At 32.5% G+C, this 23,616-nt stretch overlaps 1 protein-coding gene across 1 annotated transcript in view; it reads right to left on the bottom strand.

The window, feature by feature from the left end:
- LOC145268377 (collagen alpha-6(VI) chain-like) overlaps window positions 1-23,616 on the bottom strand; it is a 77,963-nt gene that overhangs the window by 18,815 nt on the left and 35,532 nt on the right. Inside the window, exons 9-16 of the mRNA XM_080123935.1 lie at window positions 23,354-23,392; window positions 23,112-23,150; window positions 20,452-20,622; window positions 17,797-18,171; window positions 13,106-13,156; window positions 9,830-9,874; window positions 8,936-8,980; window positions 5,866-5,910 (exon numbers count right to left, since the gene is read on the bottom strand). Coding sequence (XP_079980061.1) covers window positions 5,866-5,910; window positions 8,936-8,980; window positions 9,830-9,874; window positions 13,106-13,156; window positions 17,797-18,171; window positions 20,452-20,622; window positions 23,112-23,150; window positions 23,354-23,392 — 810 coding nt within the window. The remainder of the gene's footprint in view (window positions 1-5,865; window positions 5,911-8,935; window positions 8,981-9,829; window positions 9,875-13,105; window positions 13,157-17,796; window positions 18,172-20,451; window positions 20,623-23,111; window positions 23,151-23,353; window positions 23,393-23,616) is intronic.

Below are 23,616 nucleotides of genomic sequence, written 5' to 3'. Positions count from 1 at the left end.
GTTATACATTTATTTTTTGACAACTTTTTCGAATCTCTATGTACAGTAGTACAAACCCAATAAGAACACTAAAAATTATCCAATTAGGTAGAAAAGTAACTTATCTTGCCTTTGAAAATATTTACTTTTTATATATTTGTTTTTGTTGACAACTTTTTCAAGCCTTTGTGCAAGTACAAACCCAAAGGTGTATTTTTCTGTCTAATTTTATTTTTAGTACCGCGCTTAAATTTAAATTTAACGAAATCTTTTTTTTTTGGGGGGGGTTTACATTAGGTCCACCTCCACAATTTTCGACTATGCTGAATAAGAAAATCTCATTTAAAACTTGCAGAGGCAATTAGTTTTCGAGATATAAAGACCTGTACTATGCACTATAATTCATTGACGGCCATGAATAAACACTCCCAACCTCCCAATATTAAGAACGGCTTTCGGAATAAACAACACCCATACCTAACTACGTGTTTTAACCTTTTACCTGTCTTTCGTCTTTTAAAAACGGCTTTTGGAATAAATACCACCATTCTCCCCATGTTAAGAACGACTTTCAGAATAAACACCCCCAACCTACCCATGTTAAAAATTGTGGAGGTGGATCTAATGTGAAAATTTACTTTTTGTTTTTAAAAAAAAATGTTAGTTGAAAGCACAGAATAGTGACAAAACACCATCCCCTCCCCTTGGTAAGAATAGCAAAAAAAAAAAATAAAATAAATAATGGTTTTCTTGGTAGAAACTTTTCTGTATTTCACCTAACAATTTCTGGTGTTAATGAACTTACTGATCTGCGCTATTTTTTAAATCGTATTTCCAAGTTTAATTAAAGTTTTATGATATGTTTTTTTATTCAATTGTAAGGTTAAAGTACAGAATAGGTACAAAAGACCCTCCCCTTCCCATGTTAAGAATGGCTTTTTAAATAATAACGTTATTATTTCAGCACGGATCACTCCCTACATGAGCACCTAATATTTTTTCAGCCATTCTTACCATAGTGAGGGGATGGTGTTTTGTAACTATTCTGTGCTATTAACTAACAATTTATTATTAAAAAAAGATATTGTGAAATTATAAAAAAATAAAGATATTGTGAAAGTTGAATTTAACTTGAAAAAAAAAACAAAAAAAAAACAATGTGAACGGCGCGTTCAACATTGTAGCCGGAGCTTATTTGGCAATAAGGTTACATGAGTCGATGAATGGGTGCTAATGCACTAACTGATCTGCGCTATGTTTTTAAATCGTATTTCCAAGTTTAATTAAAGTATTATGATTTTTTGGTATTTTTTTAGATTAGGTCCACCTCCACAATTTTCTTTTAAATGACGACTTTTGAAGGTTTCCGACTATGCTGAATACTGAAATCGCATTGAAATTTTGCAGAAATAATTAGTTATCGAGACATAGATAGTGGTTTTATGCATTGTATTCTTTGGCGGCCATCTTTGTTACGTGCGTAGATTTGTTTATGATGCGCGCAAGCGTGTAAAAAAGATGGCCGTCAGAGATTACAATGCATTATATAACTTTTTATATCTCGATAACTACTTATTTCTGCAAAATTTCAATGCGGTTTCCGTATTCAGAATAGTCGAAAACCTACAAAAGTCGTCATTTAAAATAAAATTTTGGAGGTGGACCTAATCTAAAAATTTACCGTTTTTTTATTCAATTGTAAGGTTAAAGTACAGAATAGGTACAAAACACCCTCTTCTCCCCATGTTCAGAATGGCTTCTTAAATAATAACGTTATTATTTCAGCACGTATCAATAAGTGCATGAGTACCCAATTTCCTTAATAAAGAAAAAGAAAAAACGTGTACTTTCAATTTTTGTTAAAAAAGGTTTTCTTTAAAAAACCAAAAAAAAAAAATACGTTAAAAAAAGCAAACAACAAAACAATAAGCGGTATTCATGCAGAGAGTGATCCGTGCTGCAATAATACCGTTATTATTTAAAAAAGCCATTCTTAACATGGGGAGGGGAGGGGGTTTTGTACCTATTCTGTACTTTAACCTTACAATTGAATAAAAAACATATCATAAAACTTTAATTAAACGTGTAAATGCGATTTAAAAAATAGCGCAGATCACTCTCTGCATTAGCACCGAAAGTACAGGATAGTTAGAAAACATCCTCCCTCCCCATGTTAAGAATGGCTTTCTAAATAATGTTAATGCTTCAGTACTGTTCCTTGTCTGCTTAATTTTAACTTTTGTTTATTAAATTGTTAGGTGAACACCCAGAATAGTTGCAGAACACCCCTATTCACATGTTAAGAATGGCTTTTTAAATAATAACGTCATTTTTTCAGCAGGGTAGCTTCTCTGAATAAGTACCATGTTTTGCTTTTAAATTGTTGGTGAAAAGACAGAATAGTTACAAAATACCGTCCCCATGTTAAGAATGTCTTTCTAAATAACATTATTTCAGCACGGTATTTCCTTTGCATACGTACTATCTATTTTTGTTTATTAAATTGTGAAGTGAAAGTATAGAATAGATGCAAACTCCCTCCCCATGTTAAGAATAGCTTTCTAAATAACGGTATTATTTCAGCACGGTACCTTCTCTGCAGAACTACTATCTTTTGTTTATTAAATTGTTAGGTGAAAGTATAAAATAGTTACAGAACACCGCACCTTTCCCATGTTAAGAATGGCTTTCTTAATAGCATTATTTCAGCACGGTACCGTCTCTGCATAAGTACCATCTTTTGTTTATCAAATTGTTAGGTGAAAGTATAGAATAGTTACAAAACGCCCTCCCCATGTTAAGAATGGCTTTCAAAATAACGTTATTATTTTAGCACGGTACTTTCTCTGGATAAGTACCATGTTTTGTTTATTAAATTGTTAGGTGAAAGTACGGTACTCATGCAAAGAGTGATCCGTGCTGAAATGATAACGTTGTTATTTAAAAAGCCATTCTTAACATTGGGAGGGGAGTGTGTTTTGTACCTAATCTGTATTTTAACCTTACAATTGAATAAAAAAAACATATAATAAAACTTTAATTAAACCTGGAAATACGATTTAAAAAATGGCGTGCACCACTCTCTGCATCAGCACCAAATATTATTTAAGCACGTTACCAATCTGTAAAATTTCTTCGAAAAAAATCTGTACTTTTACCAAACAATTTATAGTGTTAATAACAAAAAAAGTTCATATTTTCTTATATCGAAAAACAAAAAACAAAAAACAAAAAAAAAAACGACTTCGACTCAAAAAGCAAACGATAAACTTTTTTCTGCCTGATATAATAAAGAAAAAATGTTTTAATTAAAAAATTTGGAAGATAAACAAATGAATTACGTTTTGTTTTTGTTTTTTTTTACTTATCGAGTAAACAGAAAATGAAATCTTCTAATTCGTTTCATCAAATCGGGGTGTGTGAAATAAATCGAACCGGAAGTTCAGTTCTATCAATAAAACAGAGTCGCACTACTGGCTTACGAAAATATTTTTATTTTATTTAATAGTTTAATAATTGGCGATGTTAATTTATTTTAAAAACATGGACATCCCTCGACTCTAAAGATGGATTGTCTGAAAATTTCAAATAAATTGGTAATGTAGAAATATGGTTGTATCAACTTTGAACGAACCAAGAATTACATTTTTATATATATAGATAGTTCATTGTTATATTGTATACGTACGCAATTATTTTGTTGATAGAAAAACATCTTATTACTTTAAATGCTGAGAACAGGTACTAGAGTTTAATCCTAGTTAAAGGACAAGAAATTAAAAAATGTAAATGTTTTTATGACTAGACATTTTGAAGTAATTAAAAAATGATCTAATGTTTTATTTTATCAGCTTTAAATTGGGAGGGGGAGTTTACTATCGGTTCGGTTATCAGAAAACAATCCTCTAAGCAATCATCTCCTCGATTTTTTTTAAAAAGATAAAGCTTAGGGGTTACATCGCCAGTAAGTAACGATTAAGTTTACTAATATGAATTTTGTGCGAGGTTCACATTTGTACATGCCAGGATAACCTGGCGGCAAACGATTAAATATTTAGCTGTAGGGTTAGTTTAGTATTTAGTAGTTTAGTTTAGCAGTTTAGCATCGGTTCTGTTATCAGAAGAATGTCCTCAAAGTAAGTATAAGAAAGCGGAGGACTTGTTCTCGAGTATGTTATTTTCCTTGTATGAAGGAGTAATGCCACGACCTTCGTAATATAGGTCCGTAATAATTCTGTGGCCGTACTGTTATATGACGTCATCTATCTAGGTACTACTTTATATTTTGGTGGATCATAGTGGGAGCAATGAAATATTGTTTCTATTGTCACGATACCATACTCATAGGCATTACCATCTTCATTTATCAGGCGGTCGTCTAATGCATTACTTTCTTTTTTTTGGGGGGGGGGGAGGAAGGCAGTATAGTATATCTTCCTTTCTTATGATAGCAACATTCTTTGATGTTCTTCTTCGCTTGGTAGATGCTAAAGATGTACAGCAGCCGGTTAAAAATATAAAATAGGATTAAATGTTACCTTATGGAGAAGATCATGTAGGTTTAAGGCGTGTGCACTGTTGGGTACTCGAACTTCCGAAACAATAACAGAATAAATACCTGCATTTTTTAAACCGTTGATTCACTTCGAACATGGCAAATTGCAACTGAGACTTAAGCGGTAACTCTGATCCATTATTTTTTTAAGAAAGTGTGGAAATTCTGTCAGATATTACATACAGCGTGAGCCCCCCCCCCAAAAAACGGACCCCAACTCTAATTAGGCCCCGTTTCTTAGTGTTTTGTCCGAATGGTCACAACTAGTTTATTATATTCCAAACATCACACCAAAACACTAGGGTCTTTGGCCTTTTTTTTTCTTCATTGACTGTAAAATTCTCAGAAAAACAATTCAGTAAGAAGCGACTAAGTTAATTAGTATTAATTGCTCTATTGTCATGATGAAGTACCTCTTCTATCATTACAATATCGTACTCCAAGACATTTGTTTCTTTTACGAAGGAACCCTTTCAAGTATTACCTCCACTTTTGGTGGTGGTCGGGTGGGAGATATAGTATATATTCATTCTTTATGATTGTATACTCCCACGATTTAATTTTTCGTTTGGTGGATCTTACAGCAATCCATATGCAAAAACAATATTCCATGGTGGCTTAGCTTTTTTTTTAAAATTGTTGCTTCACATAATACTGCGACCTAAGTGGATAGTTATGTAACATTGTTCTGGTTTAGAATATGACAACCTTATTATCTTCTCTTTTAGAAGCGATATAGTATATATTCATTACATTATGGTTGCATACTTCCATTTTATTGAAAAAATCCCACGTGGGGTTTTATGTAACGTTGATGCAGTTTAAAATATGAAGTAGGATTAAATGTTACCTAATGTAACAACGCAGACGAAAATGTAGGTCTATCAGCTTTGGAGCGTGTAGACTGTGTCACACCTAGGCCACTCGAAGTTCATTTGGAGAAAAGAGCTTTTGTTTGTAGTTAGATATTTTATAGGTGTCATTCATGTGTATGACGAAGGCAAACTTATTTAAGCGATAAAAATAAAAAGAATATTAACCAGTTTAATATTTTGATAGCGGACAAAGAACATTGAAGCGGTGTCCTTTGCGATATTGCTTAAAGGAGCTTCCCTTAAATTCGTTACGGGGTACACTTCCATTTAAATTAATACATTTTGATAGCGTCGGGTAAAAAAAGGTAGAGAGTTGCATAATAATTCTCTACCACGGAATATAAGCAGCATACGTTTATCTAAGGTGTTAGTGTTGGATTATATTTATTCAACTCGTAATTAGAAATTAATAATTCAAATGGATTGGGGGATCTATTCAAATAAATATATACTCACATTCTTCTGGGATTACCGTAGGTGCCACGGCTCTTTCGGTAGCATCTAAAGTAGCAAAAAAAAAAGAAGGGTTACGTATTCGCTTATTAAAACCCTCCAAATAGAAGAAGTACCTATTTGAGGAAATAGAGAACATATCAACAAAGCAATTATAACACCTCGATGAGTCTTATGATATTAATAGTCTTATGATATTAATAGCCTTATGATATTAATAGTCTTATGATATTAATAGTCTTATGATATTAATAGCCTTATGATATTAATAGCCTTATGATATTAATAGTCTTATGATATTAATAGCCTTATGATATTAATAGCCTTATGATATTAATAGTCTTATGATATTAATAGCCTTATGATATTAATAGTCTTATGATATTAATAGCCTTATGATATAAATAGTCTTATGATATTAATAGCCTTATGATATTAATAGCTTTATGATATTAATAGTCTTATGATATTAATAGCCTTATGATATTAATAGCCTTATGATATTAATAGTCTTATGATATTAATAGCCTTATGATATTAATAGCCTTATGATATTAATAGTCTTATGATATTAATAGCCTTATGATATTAATAGTCTTATGATATTAATAGCCTTATGATATTAATAGCTTTATGATATTAATAGTCTTATGATATTAATAGCCTTATGATATTAATAGCCTTATGATATTAATAGTCTTATGATATTAATAGCCTTATGATATTAATAGCCTTATGATATTAATAGCCTTATGATATTAATAGTCTTATGATATTAATAGCCTTATGATATTAATAGCCTTATGATATTAATAGCCTTATGATATTAATAGTCTTATGATATTAATAGCCTTATGATATTAATAGCCTTATGATATTAATAGTCTTATGATATTAATAGCCTTATGATATTAATAGTCTTATGATATTAATAGCCTTATGGTATTAATAGTATTATGATATTAATAGCCTTATGATATTAATAGCTTTATGATATTAATAGTCTTATGATATTAATAGCCTTATGATATTAATAGCCTTATGATATTAATAGTCTTATGATATTAATAGCCTTATGATATTAATAGTCTTATGATATTAATAGCCTTATGATATTAATAGTCTTATGATATTAATAGCCTTATGCTATTAATAGCTTTATGATATTAATAGTCTTATGATATTAATAGTCTTATGATATTAATAGCCTTATGATATTAATAGTCTTATGATATTAATAGCCTTATGATATTAATAGCCTTATGATATTAATAGCCTTATAATATTAATAGTATGTACACTCATTTTTGCCCGCTCTATAATCGAAAACGATTAATCACATATACTTTTAAAATTGCCGTATGGGATTTTTCCAATTCCCGATTCCTATTCAGCGTCTCAACTCAAAAAATAAATTAGCGAAAGGATTAGGGGAACTGACACTATACAACGAACGCCAATAATGAAAGCAACAGAAATAAAAAAAAAATCCGAAAGATGGAAATCAATCGAAAAATAAAAACAGAAAATCTAGTTGAACTAGAAAAAACAAAAGGAATAAACAAAAAGAGTCAACGAATCGACATGGAACATAAACTGTCGAAGTGTTAAGGATGTAAAGGCCGACCTACCAAGAATATCTTCACTTGGAAAGGTTCGGAATGTACTGCAAACTTTCGGATGTTTATTGCAACAGCAAATTCCAGAAAAAAAACCATCGTCATAGAGAAATCAATCGTAGAAATGCCGAAAGTCTTAATTCTTGATCAGAGATTATAGGTAATGACTGATAATGATTTCTACGAAAAACTACTACTACTAAAACTACCACTATTACTGATACTACGACTACTACCACGACTACTCCTACTAATAATAATTATAATGTTATAAAGAAGATGACAAGGTGGTTAGTATGTAATTTTAATTAAATAAAAGCCGATGAAGGATAATGAACCAACAAAGCCTTAACGAGAATTCAGACTAAACACCAATTCAAAAAATGTCAAAAAAATAAACAAGATAAAGACGAACAGAAAAATATTGTAAGTTGAAATGTAAGTCGGAGAGATAAGCAAAACAAGAAACATGAAGAATTGAAGCAAAATATAGCAGAAAAAGAAGGAAGTCTAAGACTATACGTCTACAGATCGGAACAATGCAAGCAAAACATGGACTTTGAAAACAATGAAAACCAATTCTATCAAAATATAAACTGGAAAGAGAAGAAAACATTACAACTGGGCCCAACAGAGACAAAACTCTGCTGGAACAAAATATGGGAATGGCCACAGGATTACAAATGAAATGCCGACTGTCTGAAATACATGAAGAGTTACAGAAAATTAGAAAAGGTACGGAAAATGAAATCAGCTAGGAAACCTAAAAAATATTTATTCACGAATTAGACATGCCAAAAAGTAGAGCAGGCATTACATTCTTCTTTTATGAGCTGGACTTCTCAGGTATTATCTTCTTTTTTTTTGGAAGCGATATTATATATTCGTTTTATATAATTGCATACTATTATGATTTTTTTAGTTTAGTGGATCCTATATCGATGCAGCAACTCATATGTGAAAACAATATTCCATAGTGGTTTAGTTGTTACCATTGTTTTGCACGTTATCTACTCGAACTCCAATAGGACAAAAAAAACTTGTGTCAGTAGTTAGAGATATGTCAATTCTCTAACGAGACACACATAAAATTTAACTTCTGAATGTTGGTAGATATTTTATATGTGACATTTAAGCAATAAGAAATGAGGAATATATGGAGTTAATTTTTTTTAAATTTGAGAAATACATTGAAGCCGAGAATTGCCGATGTTCGTTGCGATATTGTTGAAGAGGACCGTTAATTTCCTTACGGAGTAAAATAAGGTTTAAATTACTGCATATTGAATACAAGCGGATGAATAGGGCGTAAATAAAGAATTCCACACAAACGCGGCAGGAGGAAATATAATATGTACAGATAAGATTTTTTTTGCTGTATTTTTTCAAATACAAATGAAACATGAATAATTCTAAATGAAACGAAGATTCTATTACATTAAATATATACTCACACTCTTCTGAGACGGAGATAGGCGATAGTATTCTTTCGGTTATATCTGAAATGGCGGATATGTTTACGCATTTGTTTATTAAAACATTTCAAATATAAGAAATACTTTTATGAGGAAAAAGAGAACATGTCAAAGAACACAATTTAAGCACTGAGTTCTATGATATTAATATCATTTATATTAATTTTTACCCCACCTCTAATCGAAACGACCAATCACAAAAACTCTTAAAACTTCCGTATGAGATTTTTCCAATTATCGATTCCTATTCGGCGTCCCAACTCTAAAGTAATTAAAATAAAAACTAAATTAAAAAACAAATAGGAGAAATTGAATCATAAAGGAGAAGTGGTTCTATATAAAGAACGGCAATAATGACAATAACAGGAATAAAAGGGGAAAAATTAAAAGACGGAAAATAATTATTATTTGTATGAAAAACTGGGTGTACTACTACTACTACTACTACTACTAATAATAATAATAATAATAATAAATAATAATAATAATAATAATAATAGTAATGATAATAATAATAATAATCATAATATTAATAATAATAATAAAAATAATAATAATAAATTATAATAATAATAATAATAATGATAATAATACTACTACTACTAATAATAATCATAATACTACTACTACTAATAATAATAATAAAAATAATAATAATAAAAATTAATGATAATAATAATCATAATAATAATCATAATACTACTTCTACTACTACTACTAATAATAAAAATAATAATTAATAATGATAATAATAATAATAATAATAATAATAATAATCATAATGTTAATAATAATAATAAAAATACTAATACTATTACTACTACTAATAATAATAATGTAATATTGCAGAGGCCACAATAAATATATACTTACAATCTTCTGGGAAGAACGAAAGTCCCTCTAAACTTTCAAAATTATCTAAAATACGAGAAAAAAAGTATACATTATTACTTACTAAATCATTCCAAATATAAATATTTATATAAGAAAAAAAAAACATATCCAAACGTAACGATATGAAAATAATATATTTTATAGTCATAAATTCCAACAAATAACTAAGAGAAATTGGAATCAAAAGGAGAATTGACACTATACAACGAACGCGAATAATGAAAGCAACAGAAATAAAATAGAAAAAAAAATTAAAGACGGAAACTAATCGAAATAATAATATTACGGAAACGAACTATAATCAAATTGAACTGGGAAAAGTAAAAATGAATATACAAAAAAAAGAAAGAAATCCACGAACTCATACGGAACTGTGAAGGAGATTGTAAAGGGAATAAAAAATTACAGAAAAGTCAATGAGAAACCGCTGTTGTAATCACTGCTATCTAAAGACACGAAAATGCTAATTCCCTACATTCAAAATTTATTCTTTAATTATGAGCGGCCATCTTAGTTACCGTATCGTTTAATATTCGTATAAACTTAAGATGTTGAGTATTTTCCTGTTGGTTACAGGGTTTAAAAATATGTATTTAAAAATGTAATTATATTAAAATAAATACATATTGACTAATAAATATGAGACTAATGAAAGCTACAGAAATACAAGTGAAAGAATCTGAAAGACGAAAACCAATCGAAATAAACAGGTTACACCAACCAACCATAATGAATTTGAACTGAAAAACAGTAAAAGAAATTCTAAAAAAAGAGCTCGTGAATTAATATGGAACTTAAACCGTTGAAATGTTAAGGATTTTGTAAAGCTTGATGGAAAAGTTTGCAAAGTAAACTTTGGGAAACGTACTGCAATAGCGAATTCTAGAGAAGTCATTTTCGAAGAGAAATCAATCATAAACGGCTGTTGCAATAACGCTCAATGATTTGTTATGATTATCTAAAAAATGCTAGAAATCCATGGACATGTATGGCCATTTGTACTACAAGGAACCATTGTAATCATTGATATTTATTGGTATGAAAAACTGCCGTATATAGCATGATGATGATGATGATGATGATGATGATGATGATGATACTACTACTACTACTACTACTACTACTACTACTACTACTAATAATAATAATAATAATTACGTTTTTGGTCTTTCAACCCCCCCCACCATGCCGTGACTGAAACCCTTACCGACCATTTTGTCGTAAGCACCAGGTTAATTTTTCATTACTAAAAGTGATTTCTTTGCATTTAAATGTCTGTTTTATTGTTGAATGTTACATGAATCATCCCCGTTGGGTCCTTTGTCGCTTGAGCTATAACAAGCATTGAGAGATATCGACGATATAATAGATATCTTTGTACGTATAGTATTAGGTCTAGTGAGCATTTATATATGTTTATTTTTCTGTGTTGTTTTTTTGGGGGGAGGGGAGGGGATGTAGTGTATACCAAGTTTAATTACCATTCAGGCTACACATATTTAATTTCTATGTAAATATGGGAGGGGAACCTATTTTGGATCCTTCCCTTAGACCGGAGTAGGGTTACCAACTTATATGAAGTAGATATTAATATGTCTCTTTATTCTTTATTTTTTTGTGCGTATTAATGCTTGTTCATGCCCTTAAGGTATGTGTAATAGTGCACCTTACCCCACATTTAGTCGGGGGTATACAATATGCCTGTTACAGAACCACAGGTAAAACAATTCTGGGCTTGGTGTTACCACAAACACCACAACATGAAATATGCAACTTACAAATAATACGCAACGTTTGACCCAGAAAAAAGATCTGGGTGTCATGAACGGCAGACGCTCCCTGAGTGGCAAGCATGGGTAGTCAGTCGTCATCCTGCGAATTTCAGAATCAACAATATCACCTACGCAGAACGATAAGCACGCCTTCTAAAACACATATGAACCAAATGAACCAACATAGGCAAAAAATCAGAAGGAACAAATGGGCAACAGAGGAGAATAGACTGATAATGGAATCAAGGATATCGGAAACGGATGAAAGAGTTATGGGACATGTCCATCTGCTACCATACAACAGAACAAAGAATTGCAGATCAAGTGAAACTTATTCTCAAGATGGGTTGGCTTTCATATCTAGAACTAATGGGAATACAACAAAAGACAAATGATAGTCCAAGCAATTCCTCCCACTGGAACACTACCCATAGAAACATATGGAAGCGGCTACAGATGTAAAATACAAAGAAACATCACATAGACTCATGAAAACTGAGACGGTATAATTGTAAGGTACCCTCATGCACTCCCAATGTTATTAAGAGATAATTTGGCATCACTAATTGTACTATTCTTGTGATTAAAAAAAGTGCAAGCTCGTCCACTCAGGTGGCCTAAACTTCCAACAACAGATCTGATAAAGAATGTTGACAGCGGGAAAGTCTGCACATATTTGAGAATATTGGAAGCCGATAAGATTAAAACACATGGAAATGAAAACTAGGTTTCAGCCAAGTACAACAAGAGATTAAGAGTTATTTATATAATATAGGCCTTCAACGCCTCGGTAGTAGCGATTATTCTATATGTCTTTAGTATATTTGGTTGGAATGTAGACGCATTGAAATGGTCCGGCTCAAAAACTTAAAATGCCTACAATTGATGTGGCATTTTCTAGAAAGGAGATGCAGATCGATTGTATCTACCTAGAAACCGAGGTGGCCAAGGCTTACTTAGTTTTAAAGATGTAGCAAATATAGAGGAAGGAAGTCTAGCTAAATATTTTGTCGTTGTCGATTAAAGGGACGAATAAGCGCAAAAAAGAACCCGAGTTTGAGGCAGCTGAGAAAGAGCAGAGATGGCGGTGTACGTTGAAAATAATGCTGAATTCTAAAATATATTTGTCTGTACGCTTCGGATGTTATTTTGTTCTTCGCGTGCGAGTATACAATCAGTTGGGAGAGAGAGAGAGAGAGAAAGAGAGAGAGAGAGAGAGAGAGAGAAAGAAGACTGCTCCTGCAGTGTAGCTGAATAAGCGAACGTTTCGTTGTAGGAGAAAAACGGACACAACTTCGACATCATTTGTACTCATTTCGAAAGAATTCACATGTCTAAAATAGGAATTATTTTTTTTGCAAAAATGTCGCTCGTTCACAAAAAATATAAAATTAGTGGAGGTAATCCATTTGTATTTATTCGAATGAAAATAAGTAATGTATAATTCAGACAGATTAAGGATTCTATCATAGTAAATACATACACTGTTCCGTGATGGAAAAATTCGTAGCTGCCACTAATCTTCCGGTACTCACTGAAATAGCAGAAAAATGTTTACGAATTTGTTTAAGAACATCACAAATATATAAAGTACTCGTATGCAGAAACAGAAAACATATAAAACAAACGATAATAACATCGCTTGCTTAAATGACAAATGACAAACCACATAAACTTTCATTCGCAAAACTGCCGTAGGAAAAAATCAAGAATTTAAGCCTGACGATTCCCTACAAAGGTTGAATTGAGGTAGCTTCAGCTTAGCTTCAGTACTATATATATCAGCTCCTGAGTGAAAGGATAGAAGGAAAGAGGAAAAAAGTATGTACCTGAACTGACTATCTTACTTTATATATAAGACGGGGGGGGGGGAGAGAGAGAATAAGCCCACATTTCGCTTAACCTGTACAATTATTACTATAAACAGCTAGCCATGCAGGTACATAGAGTTTTTTTAAAAAATGAAGAAACATTTTTCCCCTGTTTGTTATTATGCTTGGGACATAAGCTGTCAATTGTAAAAATTAGTTATATTATTTTATTTATTAGTATAATACATACATATAAAAATATAACAGTCTTGTTGATTTATTTTGAAGTACTTGTTTAATGCGGTTATTTTCTCCAGAGAAATACAGACTCTACAGTTTGTCAACACAGTGGGAGTGGTCAACATAGTGTAGTTTTGATTTATTGTCTTCAATCGAGCAACACAATAGGGGCAGGTCAACAGATCAACATCAAGAAGTAACGACCGGAGATTGACGGACTTTGTAAACAGACGATTATTAACGACTAAGACAATCGTCGCAACCGGTTTGACCGGTTGGAGGAATTCTGAGTATCGGATCCGGGATATCCTTGGCTTGAATATGCCCTATTGATGAGCGTGAAAGGGGACATTGTCACATTTTGTGTCCGGTCCGTGAATCAAGATATAATAGAATTTGTGACTATATGGTGCAAGCCTTACGGATGCAACTCCAAGCAACATTGCCCGTGACCAAAGATTCGTCCATACTTTATCCTGTGACGTGGGATCGTGCAACATATCACCTGTCGACCGAGCGGGCCAAGGATTGGTGTCACTATATATATATATATATATATATATATATATATATATATATATATATATATATATGTGTGTGTGTGTGTGTGTGTGTGTGTGTGTGTGTGTGTGTGCGTATTGTTTTTTTTAATATAATTATCCACTGACACGTGTTTCATCGTTTACGAGTACTCAGAGTGACTAAATCTAGCGAGATTCGTAATCGGAACCCCATAGAAGTCTAAACTCCTACCACTGGTACATCTCGTACGACTGTTTAGATATATCGCGATTTACGCAGATATTGTTTATTTGTTTTTCTTTTTGCGATACGTTTTGAATAAATTCAATTATTTATGCGAAAGTGCATTGTTACCTAAATGCAAGTTGGGAATAATTTTCCCTTTTAACCATTTGGTGCCCCCAAATGGAGAGTAGCATATATATTGTTTCTTTTTAATATAATTATCCACTGACACACATTCATATCCTGCATGTATATTTACTAATATTTTACTATATGCATTTACTTACATACTTACTTGCTGTATTCTGAATTTGCAGATACCGGGCATCCTCTCCCCTTAAATTTTTTAAATTTTTTTATTTTATATTTTATTTTTTATTTATTTATTTTTTTTTCATTTATTATTTATTTATTGATTTATCTATCTATTTGTTTATTTCCATTTAGTGTCTTTTAACAACTCTTGCTGACATTTTCTTAAGTAATAACCTGTACATTTCAGTTGACCTATATTTTGCCCTATATTTTTTCGCGCCTTTTAACATCTTTTTCTCTGGGTCATTGTGACATTTGCTTTTCTACTTTATGTTTAATTCTATCACCATTTAATTTGTTCCCTCTTCTTCTTCCCTGATCTTTTTTTTCTTCTTCTTCCCTGATCTTTCTTATTTACATTATGTCTCGACAGCCGTATAAAAAGCATATCTTATTTTCTTTTATTAATATTATTGGAATTTTTCCCCTTTTCCTTTGACATATTTGTGAATTATTCCATGGATTTCATCCTTTTGGATTATTTTGGACCATCTTTCAATTACGTTATTTTCTTGGATTTTATTTGTGCAAATGGAAACTCAATTAATATTCTTGGAGTTATATTTTTGGATTTTACCGTCATTGGATTATTTACCGTTCACCAGACTATCCATTCACGTGGAATCACCTTTTTCTTCACCATATTCCCTCTGCTTCACTTTTTTATCAAGTAAGATCTTTGACTTACTTGCAGTTTCATCAAATACTTTTGTATGCAAAATCCAATCCGGCATTTTGCTAATTCCTACCCTCTGATGAGAAGGAAAGTATTTCGAAGAAATTCCGCAGCTTAAGGGCTATTCACTCAGCAGATTAAATATGTGTTTAACTCTTTTTCAAAGTGTTTTTAACATGTTTTATTAACTATTTTCTCTTATATATATATATATATATATATATATATATATATCAACAATTCCCCCACTAACCAACAATCACGAGGTTGTCTCCTCAGCAACCGACAAGGCTAACATGCTTGCCAGTCGGTTTGCCTCAAACTCCACACTAAACCCTTCCAACCACCCCCTACCTGACTTTCCTATGCGGACAGACGCCACGCTAGACGATCTGAAAACCACCCCTGCTCAGGTGCATGCTATCATAAAAAACCATGACACTTCAAAAGCATGTGGACCCGATCTTATCCCAGCTGTGCTATTAAAAAAGTGCTCAGCCGAAGTAGCTCCAGTTCTTTCCAAACTCTACAACAAATGCCTTAATGAATCTTGCTTTCCGGGCTGTTGGAAAACTGCTTCTGTTGTACCAGTATTCAAAAATTCTTGCGAAAGGACTGACCCATCAAATCATCGCCCTATTAGCCTTCTCCCACTTTTTGCCAAAATATTTGAGACCTTAATCAACCATGCTCTAGTCCATCACCTTACAGATGCAAAACTTCTGACTGACAAACAATATGGATTTAGACAAGCCCGTTCCACAGCAGACATCCTAACTGTGATCTCTGAACGTATATACCATTCACTGGACAAAGCGGGAGAGGGCAGAGAGGTAGCTCTAGATATATCTAAGGCTTTTGACAGGGTATGGCATGAGGGTCTCCTCAGGAAGATTAGATCATACGGTATCACTGGTAGAATACTTAACATAATTAAATCTTTCTTAGATAAGAGAAAAATCCAGGTTGTCCTCGACGGTCGTACATCTAAACAATATGATGTAAATACGGGGGTGCCCCAGGGTTCTATTCTAGGACCTCTATTGTTCCTGATATTCATAAATGATCTCCCCGACAAAATTGCCTCTGAGATGGGTATATATGCTGATGACACTACACTCTATGGCAGGCACGACAGGAAGACGAATGAACACATTTCTAAAGAAATGGCAGAAACACTAGATGAAGACCTCCAATCTGTGGTGGAATGGGGTCAAAAGTGGTTGGTCGCGTTCAATGCTGCCAAGACTAAACTAGTTTCATTCAATAATTACAAGAAACCCTCTCTAACACCTATAGCAATGGCCAACGACTCTTTATCTGAGAGTACATCTTTCAAACTGCTTGGCCTAACGTTCACAGGAAACATGAGTTGGAACAATTACATTGAAGGCATTGCCAGGGCCGCTGCAAGAAAGGTGGGATCTCTCTACCGTGCTAGAAAACTACTAACACCCGAAAGTATACTGTACCTCTATAAGGCCACCATTCGCCCATGTATGGAGTATTGCTGTCACATCTGGGCTGGTGCATCTGCTACTAGTCTCTCGCTCCTTGACAAGGTTCAAAAGAGAGTCGCCAATCTGATAGGCCCTGAACTGGCATCTAAGCTTCAGCCTCCGTCCCATCGACGAAATGTTGCATCCCTCTGCCTTTTCTACAAGTATTTTAGTGGTGAATACTCTGACGAACTGCAATCACTTGTGCCCCCACGACGTGAGCATCCTCGACAAACCCGACAGGCTGCTAAATCCCACCCCCACAATGTAGAGATACCTAGATGTAAAAGATCTTTTTACTCCAATAGTTTCTTACCCAGAACCGCTAGACTCTGGAATTCCATTCCAGGTCCCTGCTTCCCCAACAGTACTGACGTGCAGAAGTTCAAGTGTAACGTGAACCGACATCTTGCTGCCCAAATCCCTACATAGTACCCCAGTAGTTGTTGCCCCTGATAGTAGCCCCCTACACCAAAGTGGCAATTTGCCTTCTTTGGGGTGAAAATGTAAATATATATATATATATATATATATATATATATATATATATATATATATATATATATATATATGTATATATATACACTTATATATGTAACTCCACTTAATTTGTCTCCTTTTTGAGAATTAAATATGTTTTAACTCTTCTTAAAATGTGTTAACATGTTTTAGCAATTCTTTGTTCTTACACACACACACACACACACACACACACACACACACACACACACACACACACACACACACATATATATATATATTTAACACACGGTTATATATATGTGTGTGTGTGTGCGTGTGTGTGTAAAGAGAGAAAGAGAGAAGAAGAAAGAGAAAGAGAGAAAGAGAGAGAAGAAGTGGATCAGTTAATAAGATGTAAACTTACTTTCACAAATCCGAGTCACAAGCAAATGAGGTATTTTTTTCATTTCGTCTGAATTAACTGCTCTTAAAATGTGAGATATATTTCCAGATGAAATGGACTCGAGAACACCCTGACGATTTAAATTGCCGACATCGACAACAAAGATTTCAATTCCATTTTCATGGGCCAATTTTGCTTGTTGTATCGCCACGTTTGGATTGTTTAGTTTGCCTTTGATGAAGACAACAGCAACTTTTCTGGCAGCTTTTCGGCCACCATTCATGATATGAAATGATTTCAAGATATCAGTAATAAAAAATGGCGACATTTCCGTTGCATACGTGGCAAAATGTTGTGGAATATTTCGAAGATTCTTGAAACGATTCAGGGGAAAAGCTGGAAAAAATATGTCTTTTTAATAACATTAGATAGCACTGGAAATGCGATAAACAATGAAGGCAGAAAACATCAAATTGCGAACCCATTATTTTATTTTATATTAAATAAATAAAACTTATCATTTGTGAAGATCGGAAAGAGAGTTTGGCTCAGAGTGGATCCCTAAGAGACGCCAGGGTTGATACAATGAACTCCTTATTTTTATTCAACAAGCACTGCTCTTATACACCTATCAGAGAGAAAGGATTTAATAATTGAGAAGACATTTACAACTATTCAGTAGCTTGAGATCTTATGAAGTAGACCTTTATGCCATACTCTCTCAAAGCATTTAAGATTCGTTAATCCTGTGTGATATTACAGTTACCACACCAGCTGTAGATTTATCTTGGATTGCAAGCTATTTTTGCTGAGGTGGTTGACCATTTCTCTTTCTAACACAGACTCCAGCAACTTATTTATAACACACAAGGAACTGATTAGTTTGTATTAAGAGGGATGTGATCGATCACATGAATTCTTAAATACGAGGCAGACTGATGAGGTTTTCGAAGGTGCTGGGAAGCATTTTTACTTTGGGCATCAACAGCTTTGCAAGAATTGGTGCTAGTTCTGGAATCAGGATTTGTGATAAACTTGGCAACATCACGCATAGATATTTGCATGATGAACATTATGTTTTCAATCGCAAGAGAAAATTCGAGAGAACTAGGCGGTCCTGGTCGAAAAGGTTAGAAAGAGTTTTGCTTTGTCAGATGATGACGATATTACCTTAGGTTTTATGATGTCTAGGATAGAGAAAACGCCTTTGTTCATGATGCTGTTTTTTATTCGCCAAAACTCGTGGAACCCAAGCCGCTTCTCAGCTACTTTGTACTTAACGTACTGAGCATACGACTCTCCCGAGTTCTTTGTTACTTTTACAATTGTTGCGGCAATAGTAAGGCAATACTAAGGCAATACTAAGGCACTACTAAGGCAATACTAAGGCGATACTAAGGCAATACTAAGGCGATACTAAGGCAATACTAAGGGCGGCTTAAGTCTCAGTACTTCTACTTCGTTGATAGCAATGGAAAAAGTGGTTTCTGGCTTTTAAGTTTCCGCTGGATTTTCACACACACACACACACACACACACATACCCCCCCCCACACACAGAGTAGACCCCCGGGGTACGATTACCCTAGGATACATTTTTTCAGGTTATGATGTGGAATACAATTATTTATGGCTGTTGATTTCATTATTTGTCCCGCCTTACGGTGTTATTTGTAATGTTATTTGATTATATACATGTTTATTATATACTGTATTGTGTTTTGTTGCTATTTTTAATGTCTTATCTTGGGGTTCTATAGTATATAGTTATGTATGTATTTATATATATATATATATATATATATACGCATGTATATATACTAACATAAGAACTCATTGGAAATATAATATATATACACGAATAAATTAAAAGTAAAAGTATTTACCTTTTAAAATATCAAGCGCTTACACAGATTCCACAATATTATTGGCATGATACACTTAAAAAGTATTCGTAAATTAAGAACTTTACATTGACTGTCTATATATTTGTATAGATTTTAAAATTTAATTCATAATAAAATAGCCACAATAAAATTTTTTTGTGTCTCTTTGACCTCTAGAATAAGATCAAAGTGTAGTATTTGTTCTCCACAACATCAGCGGCGTTTGCCTCCAGAAGTTTCTATGTAATTATCTCCCTTGAAAATAAAATGCTAAAAATGCGTTTGGGAATTCCAGGTGCTGTATGTGCTATCAACTTATCTCAGTATCGTTGCCATTCTGTATTGGGCCTCTCCTTGGCACTAGACCCAAGCAGTGCGGATTCAGGAGAGATGTGTTGCTGGTGATTGAGCAACCCTTGCCTTACAATTACACGCGCAGCTAACCTTACAAGGATGTCCATTGTCTCTTGAGACTGAACAGAAGCATCGATACATTTTATTAAATTTCTTTAATCAATTAATAGTTATAATACAAGTACATCAGATGAAATTATTACGTATTATTATAGTAATTGTAAAACAGTACATATGGAGTCATATCGAATTTTTTTTTGAAAGAGTTTAACAATGGTTATTTATAAAATAAAATAAACTATTTTCATTCGTAAAAGATAAAAATACGTAGCCGCAAACACACACACTCACACACGCACACACACACACACACACACACACGCACACACACAAACACACTCACACGTACTCAAGAGAAATATAAGATTGGTACTTACATTTAGTGTCAGTGCATGCCCCAGTTATGGTACCAACCTGCACTTTACCATTATAAAAGTTGTGATCAGAGATAACTGTTTCAATTAATCGTGCAATATCTGCAGTGCCCTGTATTCCCATCAGAGCAGCATCGAACATAAATTTGATATCGATTTCTTGTCCACCACAGGCTAGTTGTAAAAATACATTAAATCATTTGAAAAAAAAATTAACACGTGTATTTGCAGTAATTGCACGTGTATTTGAGTGGTTGAAAAGCCACTCTTTGTCAAACAAAAGCAGAAAATTAAAACATACAAATTCAAGATCGTTCCAAAAATAAACACTCCTATTTTTAACTAAAAAAGAGCTACGAAGACGGGGATGGTATCATTAAAACAAGCGACTTCTGTGCTCTAGATATAACTTTTCTACATAGCCTTCAACATTCCCATTGCATTTTTCGAATAGATGAACGATGGTGTGTATATATATCCGGAGCAATGTTTATCACACTAGAGTTATTGCAAAAGTACAGCTTCCTATTCTTTTAAAACTCAAAATGTCGAACAGGTACGTAAACAGATTTGGTAGCAATTTATTTTCTTAATGTATTTTTGCCAGGAATTCAATGACGTATTTCTGCTTCTGACGCATATCCATGAAAGGGTCTATTTTAGAGTCTGATCGTTTAATATATGTAACAGAGCGATAGAATCTTCAGGTAATCAATGCATAAATTTAGTCATCATAACAATGAAATTTGCAATGCCTTCTTTATCAATTCGGATGAATTAAAAAATAGTAGCATTATTGTTGGAACACCTCTTGTATGTAATAGTTTTTTTTCTACAAAGTAGTCACCATTTATCAAGGCCTGGAAGCCACTCAGGGATAAGGATTATCGTGATTAAAGTACGTTAGTCTGGAGATTTAATAAAGTGTCTACTTAAGGGGGCGGTTCATCAGGAATTTGTTTCCGTTGGATTTGAATACATCCAGGTTTTAGTCATGTTAGTAGTATATATTAGTATATTTTATTACAATATGAAAAACTATTGCCAATAAAACATGTAAGATTATTGTCAAGTCAATATATATAACGATTGGCAATACAATATGTGAGACTATTATTAATGCAATATATTAGATTATTGTCAATACAATAAAGAAGAATGTTGGCAATACAATATGTAAGACTTTTGGTAATACAAGATGAAATATGATTTTAATACAATATGTAAGGCCATTTTTAATACAATATGTAAGGCCATTTTTAGTACAATATATAAAGCTATTTGCTAATGCCAATACAATATGGAATACTATTTTAAATTCAATATGTAAGACTATTGTCAATAATATATGCAAGACTTTTTTTATACAATATGTACTAGGTTGATATCAATACACTATGTAAGGCTATTGTTTATGCAGTAGTTTATTACAAAAGAGTTATTAATACAATAGCTTTACAATTTAAAACACAAATGTTTATTTTATTCGCCTCTCCAGGATGTTAGTCATTAGATCCCTGGTTTAGCTGAATAGAGAATCAACTAGGATTATTACTACCAAATGCTTGATTAACCCTACAGAGTTTTCTAGTAAGTGTCAGGTGATTACTAATACACTAACCGCTTTTTAAGGCGAAGGTAAAGCCGCAAAGGGGCGACCTTATGAGACTGAAGAGGACTATATCTGACTCTAAGCAATGAATCTCTGAGTGATACAAAAATAAATAAGAGTTTCCCATACACTGTCAAGCCATAGTTCTATATTCGCTTCGGATCCGTAGAGTTTTTTAAAATTATAGAATGGATAATGAGGTAAAGCATTATCAATAAAATAAATCGTATCAAAATGTCAAAGATGGTTTGCAAATATATGCGAAATAAATGGCATTTTCTATTATTGAATGAGATGAAGTAGTATTAGTAAATGAGTAAAATAAGTATTATTGAATTTATGCATATGGAATGAGTATTATTGAATTTATGCACATCAGATGAGTATTATTGAATTCCCATCTGTAGAATGTAATGGATTCATGCATATAAAATGAGTATTATGGAATTTATGGACATCGAATGAGTATTATTGAATTCACGCATGTAGAATGAGTAATTTTGAAAACCATTCAACTAGAATGAGTATTATTGAATTTATGTATATCGAATGAGTATTATTGAATTCATTCATGTAGAATGAGTAATATTAAATTCATGCAGGTAGAATGAGTATTATTGAATTTGTGCATATAAAATGAATATTACTGAATTTATGCATGTAGAATGAATATTATTGAATTTATGCATGTAGAATGAGTAATAGTGAATACATGCAAATAGAATGAGTATTATTGAATATATGCATATAGAATGAGTATTATTGAATTTATGCATATCGAATGAGTATTATTGAATTCACGCATGTAGAATATGATTACATTTACGCATCTAGAATGAGCATTATTGAATTTATGCATATAAAATGAGTATTATTGAATTTATGCATATAGAATGACTATTATTAAATTCATGAATGAAAATGTTTCAATTCTGCGTTAATCTCCCAATGTAAAAGTTTGAAACGATTTGATACTGCCCATTATTCGGTTAGCAATAAGTGCGCATACACAAAAATTAATGATATCATTAAATTACATTTAACAACATACCTTTATCTGGTGAAATTGCAAAGTGGCGAAAAGGTTGAGCTAAAAATAAAGAAATAACATTTATTTATTGAATTAAAACATTAACAAAGATTCATTTCTATTGGTTTATTGACTTGTTTGATCATAATTCGATTAATAAATACACAAGGTACAAATTAATTTTCTCACGGAAAACGAACATTTATACACTTTTATTTACTCATAATTTCTATATATTCTATGATCTATATTTAATGACATACCTTTCTTTAATGAAATGGCAGAGCGACGAAGACGTTGAGCTAGAAAAGAGAATCACATTTATTTATTGAATCAAGACATATAAAAAGTTTCCTGTTTTGTTTTAAGTTAATGTATTTCGAAGGGAGAGAAGAAATTGGAGGTTGAGTTTAATTTCAACAATATCATTACTCACGTATTCTTAAATTAAACTTTTTTTGAAATTATATTGCAAAATAAAAAGAAAAACAAAGTTACATAATTTTAAAAAAGAAGGGGAGAAACC

The sequence above is a fragment of the Euprymna scolopes genome, chromosome 43 (assembly GCF_053919585.1).
Source record: "Euprymna scolopes isolate OS-2025 chromosome 43, ASM5391958v1, whole genome shotgun sequence".
NCBI lineage: Eukaryota > Metazoa > Mollusca > Cephalopoda > Sepiida > Sepiolidae > Euprymna > Euprymna scolopes.
The sequence above is the reverse complement of the archived record's forward strand: the minus strand, read 5'-3'. Positions and strand labels throughout refer to the sequence as shown.